This window comes from Osmerus eperlanus, chromosome 24 (assembly GCF_963692335.1).
Source record: "Osmerus eperlanus chromosome 24, fOsmEpe2.1, whole genome shotgun sequence".
Lineage (NCBI taxonomy): Eukaryota > Metazoa > Chordata > Actinopteri > Osmeriformes > Osmeridae > Osmerus > Osmerus eperlanus.
In genome coordinates this window covers 2245947-2252255 of record NC_085041.1, presented here as the reverse complement: position 1 = coordinate 2252255, position 6309 = coordinate 2245947, and the positions used below count along the sequence as shown (strand labels likewise).

Sequence of the window (6309 nt, the reverse complement as noted above, 5' to 3'; positions counted from 1 at the left end):
CACATCTTGTTTAAAACTGGTCTCTCTTCACCTGGGGAGAAACATTTCATGGTTTTATTTTGCCACCTGCGCGATGAATCTTCAGATGTCTTCAGTGCATTGAAACCTCTGATCCAACCGGTCCCTTTAATACAGTTGGCTTCACTATTTAGAAAGACCAAACCGTCAGATATCGTTAGAAATAGTGGGATTCTTGATCAATATAGCCAAAACACCTTAAAAATAAAGACTGCATAGTGTACTTTGTTTTGCTCAGTTCCTTTATTTGTGATCAGAAGAAAACATTTATTATTAATACTTTGTGACTTTAATTAAGAATTAAAAAGATAAACAAGAAATTGCCGTGTGTAAAAAGACAGGAAGTGCTAAGACGCTACATTACAGAACAGGATGGTCCTGTTGACAGAGGTTATCGGACATAGTTCCTGTTTGCAGACTATGTTTGGGAAGAGCAGTCCAATATGAGGTGAGAGGTCATTTGTGTTGTACATAATCCTTTTTTGTGTCCCTTGTAAAGAATTAATGGCACTTAAAACAGCAAAAGCTCTTTCAATATTAAAGGCACAAGAGAAGGCCTCATCCGACCACTCTTATTGGTTCATAGAAATAAGCTTCAAAAAATTAACAGTTGTTCAGTTGTTGATCATTTAAATGAGCCTCACACCACAAAGTCAACATATCAGTTAGGCTACGCAGCAAAATGGGTACTTGAGAAAAATGAGCAAAACTGTCCCTTGCATCTCATTGTGCTAATAAGCAGGTCTCTCTAGCAAAGTGCCAGAGCTGGAACATGCTAACAACAACTACTCGTTTGTTTGGGTTCCTGGCACTGAATATAGTTGCTCTTTGAGCTTTCTATTAATAAAACCACCTACGCATTATCTTTCAAAGCAACAGCAAGTGAATCAACAGACAGAGGGGAATGGTATCTGACAGCTAGCGGTTCTGCACCGAGTGGATAAGGGTGCGGCTCCCAGCTCAGGGGCCAGGCAGGTAGACCTTGATCTTGTCCAGCAGGGCAGTGGGTTCCCACTGGAGGGCGGCCAGGCTGCCCCTGCAGTACAAGGCCGTGGTAGCCAGGCCGGCCACCAACAGGGAGAGGACCACCGTGAGGGTGGAGGACCGTGGGGGCTCCGGGGTATCTTCAGGTCTGGTATTCAGGGCCTGGGTCACCCGCTCCCACTGTGTGAGGATGGCCTCGCGTGCCCCGGCCCACTTCCCCGGCCCGGTCAGACGGTACTGGTATGGGGTGACGGGCCCCAGGAGAACCTCCAGACCCAGTCTGGGGTCGGTTAGCAACAACTTCAGCAGGCTGGGACGCACCCCCACCTGTGCGGAAATCTCGTCCATGTACGGTGCATACTCTACCTGGATGGTGTGTCTCTGCGAGATCACGTACCTGGGAGAGAGAGAGAGGGGAAGTCAACCCAGCCAGCGTTCGATCTACCCCTGCCTACATTCCTGCAGACCTTAAGGAATCCACCGTAATCCTCCCAGGAACGGAGACAGCCTCCAAAACAGTGCTTGAGTAACCCAGATACTGCCCAGAATTAGCCCGATAATTAATAACACTTTCATGAATGACAGGATTCGAGTCTTTGAGGTACCTTTTAGCCATCGTCTCTTCCTTGAACTTAATGTCTTTCAGCATGTTTGCCATCGAAGGAAGCTTGTTCAAACCTTGTGTGACACAAGTGAAGTGCGATGAGCGGTTGTGGAGGTAAATGAGATCTATGCTGAAAGACCAGACTGGAAGAGAGGATGTTTGCGGTGTTGTTTACCTTTAAAGACACGGGTGGCCCAGCGGGCCTGCATCTCAGAGATGGGCATGATAGCCCCTAGTGGCTGCACCAGCCCGATAACAGCCAGCGTGGGGCGCTCTAACCCAGGAGGGAACATGTACTTGTACAGGGACGCCTTGTTTCCAGACACAGAGAAAACCTCAGAGGCCAGGAAAGGGAAGGAGAAACTGTAGCCTGTGGCAAACACCTGGAGGTAAAAAAAGATGAAATAGGATACTTTGCAGTATAACAAGACACCAATCACACGTGGCCTGTGTGTGTGTAGTGGTGTCAGGTGCGTGTGTGTTGGGAGAGCGGGGAGCATACCAGCAAGTCGATGTCATCCTCGACCGTCCCGTCGGAGAACACCACACTGGATCCCTGGATCCTCTGGATGTTGGGCTTCACCTTCACGGTCCCGGAGAGGATCCGGTTTGGCAGCTCGTCGTTCAGCATGGGATGCTGGCTGAACACCCTGGGGGGTCAACGCAAACACCGTTGTGTTAGAACCGGTGGCGAAAATCTGCTATCAATTTTGGGGGGGACAATTATATGACATTTTCTCAAGAGGAATTCCTGAGGGGGACACCAAAATTACTGCTGTAACACATAGCCTACATTGTAATAAGTTAAATGTATATTATTAATATACAATATTAATTGATGTTATGTGTACTTTTCTATCTGGACCTTGAGTCTGCAAAATAAAGCTATATATAATATTATTTAAATTTCCTTATGTTTACAGTGATTTATTGGGGGGGACAAATCATATTTTTCCCGGTGTTGGGGGGTCGTGTCCCCCCTGTTCCCCCTGGGATTTCCGCCTATGGGTAGAACCATAGAATCTGGTTTATTCGCCATGTGAGTTCTGATTCTGATTCATAGACACCATAACAGGAAGTCCTATAGTTTCATCAGAAAATAAGCTTACATGGTCTAGAGTAAAGACTTGTGTAAATGTGATAACGTGGATGTGCACACCTGTGTTTGGGCTTCAGGCCATACAGACTGTGATTGAATCTTTTGTTTAGTCGGCCCTCTACCAGGGAGCAGATCATCCCGAAAGGCAGAATTCCTCTGAGAAAAATGGCAGGCCTTCCAAAAAGCATGTCCAGGGGTAACCCATAATCCCCCACACGGTTCAAAACCCATGACCCTCGCCTGGTACTCAGGAACACCTGGAGGGGGAGAACCGAGGGATACAGGTGACCTTTGACCTAGGATGTATTTATCTATGATAAAAAAATTATAAAAACTTTCAAAGGACTTGTTTTGCAGAAGTCTGTTTCTAGCACAGTACAATTACAGCATATCTTAATTTATTCTGGAGTACAGTAGTTTGTGTTTTTAGTATTCAGCCTTTTTCCCCCAGTTGGGTCTTTCATCCCCGTAGCAACCAAAGAACAATACGACATGTAAAAAAAATCTTCTTTAAATGCTTGAGTAAACACAACACCTCTTATACAGTAGGTCTTTATTAATCATAGTAGAGTTTCCGAAAAGTTTGAAGCAGGACTGCGCGAGGGGTAAAGTGTGTTTGTGTGTGTGTGTGTGTGTGTGAGATACCTGTCGAGCGACTCTGCTAAACTCCACAGCGATGTCTCCGCCTGAGTTCCCGATGCCGATCACCACAACCTTCTTCCCTCTCCACTCTTCTGGGCACTTGTAGTCCCGACTGTGGAAGAACGTTCCCTTGAACGTATCGATGCCTGCAAGTCACACAGACCTCCCTCAATTAGGCTGCCCACTTCAGCCTAGCTGTCCAACTGTAATTTGCAATAAATATATCATTATAATAATAATAATAATATAATATGTTTCTATAAGCGAATAATGAGGTTGAAAACACAGTATTTTTCTGGAAGATCTCAAAGCCGCTATTAGTCAGTTTACTCCACTACATCATTGTGGAATCAATGTGTTCAATTCAACGTTTTCTTGTATGTTGACTTTTGGTGCTGTGTGTAGAAAGGCAAATGGGTGCAGCTAGACAGCATGTGCCCTTGTTCCTGGAGCACAAGTTGACCTGTAGTACAGTTCTTATACAATGTATTTCTCTATCTCAGATAACCCATGGCACAGTGAACCAAAGACACAGACAGACTGGTTACCATGACAGCAATTATTGGTTAAAGTAAGATGGTTCTATTATTTTGGCACCGATAGCCTCCCGTGAACGCAGGTCAAAGTCCACGCCTCCCGTAGCACCTCTCTGGTTGACCTTATACAACTGCGTCAGAGGCTAACTGAAGCTGGAATCAAATCGCCAGTGTAAACAGTAGCACCTGGAACACTTAGGAGAACCACAGGGGAATATTGTATAGCATGTGAGGTTGTGAAAGCTTCTGAAGTCACACGCACACACACGCATGCACGCACACACACACACACGCACGCACACGCAGTGTCATACCAGGGAAGTCATGCAGAGGAAGATGGGGGTGACAGTGATGTCCGATGCAGATCATCACAGCATCGAAAACAAGCCTCTCCTTCTCTCCTTCCTTGTTCTCCGTCTCTACATCCCACTGGCCGGAGTGGGAGAAGTCTGGTCTCTGACGCACCTGTAGCACCCTGGTCTGATAGGGCAGACAGACAGGCATTTAGACCAGACAGACAGGCATACATTTAGACCAGACAGACAGACAGGCAGATATTTAGACCAGACAGACAGACAGTCATCCAGACCCAACAGACAATCAGATAGACAGTCAGTCAGACCAGAGACAGTCAGTCAGACAGTCAGTCAGACCAGAGAGACAGTCAGACCAGAAAGACAGTCAGTCAGACCCGAGAGAAAGTCAGACCAGAAAGACAGTCAGTCAGACCCGAGAGACAGTCAGACCAGAAAGTCTGACTGTCCCCCATGACGACGACGATGACCTCACCTGGAAACGGATGTGCTTGGTCAGATTGAAGTGGTCGGCGTACATGCGAAAGTACTCCATGATCTGGGAATTGTGCATGTAGTTTGAGAAGTGGCTGGGGATGGGGTAGTCACTGAAGCACATCATCTCCTTGGAGGTGTTGATGATGACAGAGTGGTAGATGCTGGCTCTGTCTGGCTCTGGGTTCTCCTGGAACGTGAAGGTCAAAGAGAGCATCGTTGACTTTACCGCTGTTTCTTACATACCTGGCAACCCAGCATAAAATACAAGTGCGAATTTAGCTTTCAGATCGTTGCACCGTCAGATTCCTACTCACCTTGAACCTCCACAGCCCTCCGATGTCATCGCTGGACTCGAAGCACACAGGCTCCAGGCCCTCATCGAGACAGGACTTGATGCAGGCCAGACCTGAGCTCCCGCCTCCGATCACTGCAACGCGACGACTCATCCTGTCTGTCTGAGGAGGGAAGGTTGGACTTTGAGTGAAACACGAGCGATATATATGGACATTCACAACAAGGGAGGACTGAAATACAGCTAGTTCCCGTCTCCTCGTGCCTCTTGGTGGTCAGTTGCACGAGGGCCTGCAGGTGGTCTACAAGCTGCAGAGATAACGCTTTTAAAAACCTGACAAACAACAACACCTCGAGGCTATTGCAACCTGCTGTAGGCCTACACAGGTGTGGTTACAACTAACTACCCCACGAATATATTTATCTGATTCAGTCGAATTGCCGTTAATGTTTTTTTCGGTCTGAACTGGTTAACGGGCTTTTTCAAAGCATTTTACAAAGTCACAAATTACATTTCCACAAACGTTTTTTCATCGGAAGGTGTCGCTTTATCATTACAAGAAGTTGGCTATGCGTAAACTGCCTTGAAAACAACATGGACCAACGTGTCTTGCAAAAAGTTATAAGCAAATTAGAAAATGCATACCCGAAATTCATTCAGTTTCATTCATTCAATTCATTCATAGTTTCATCAGGTTACCTGTTACACCGACAGCAGAAATGTTTAGTTGCGAAATCTGAAAGTGTTATGTAGGCTACAGATAAGGATGGAGGGCGGAGTTTAGTTCAGCGTCTTGTAGGCTGGGTTTTCGAAGTCTTTAGTCATTTATTAATGCAACGATTAGCCACAAATGACACACGATCTCACGGTCTTTTTGACAATTAGTTCATTTTGTAAAGGATCAAATGACGTAAATAACGTATTCATTTCGGTTCAATCAGAAAATCACAGTCACTACTACTTCAAAATGGGGCTCGGTGTTCAGACGGTCGGTACTGGTATTGGGTGACAGGACTCAGAAGCACCCGCAGACAGGAGTGTGTGTGTCTGTAAGTCAGTGTTTGTGTGTGTCCATAGGTGTGTGTGTGTGTGTCTGTGTCAGTGTGACTGCTCATGTCAAGTGGGCAGGTCTGCCGGGGGGAAGAGGAGGGAGGGATGAGGAGGGAGAGGAGGAGGGGGGAGGGGAGGAGAGGAGAAGGGGGGAGGAGAGGAGGATTACTGTGTCTAGTGGGTTGGATCCCTGTGTCATTGTGAGTCCAGTAGCCTACAATGTGCATCCCAAGATTTGAATACAAGGACGTTTAAAAATAAGTATTTAACCAATGAACAGAACACATCCTGTT

The 6309-nt window shown here is 46.4% G+C and overlaps 1 protein-coding gene across 1 annotated transcript; it reads right to left on the bottom strand.

The window, feature by feature from the left end:
* Window positions 1-242: 242 nt before the first annotated feature.
* On the bottom strand, window positions 243-5777 carry LOC134011250 (flavin-containing monooxygenase 5-like). Its single transcript, XM_062450794.1, has 10 exons — window positions 5666-5777; window positions 4989-5129; window positions 4673-4861; window positions 4198-4363; window positions 3351-3493; window positions 2766-2962; window positions 2109-2256; window positions 1782-1989; window positions 1608-1680; window positions 243-1399 (listed from the first exon to the last, which is right to left on the bottom strand). Exons 2-10 carry the CDS (start codon window positions 5118-5120, stop codon window positions 979-981), a joined length of 1677 nt encoding a protein of 558 aa, XP_062306778.1. The 5' UTR covers window positions 5121-5129; window positions 5666-5777; the 3' UTR covers window positions 243-978.
* Between the last annotated feature and the right edge of the window lie 532 nt (window positions 5778-6309).

What these genes read in the sequence shown, in the direction of transcription:
- LOC134011250 (XM_062450794.1), bottom strand. Translation starts at nt 5,120, where the DNA reads ATGAGTCGTCGCGTTGCAGTGATCGGAGGCGGGAGCTCAGGTCTGGCC. An exon ending in TCCTCTGCATGACTTCCCTG is followed by an intron (nt 3,494 to 4,197) that starts GTATGACACTGC and finishes TGTGACTTGCAG; the next exon opens with GCATCGATACGTTCAAGGGA. An exon ending in GAAGAGACGATGGCTAAAAG is followed by an intron (nt 1,400 to 1,607) that starts GTACCTCAAAGA and finishes TCTCTCTCCCAG; the next exon opens with GTACGTGATCTCGCAGAGAC.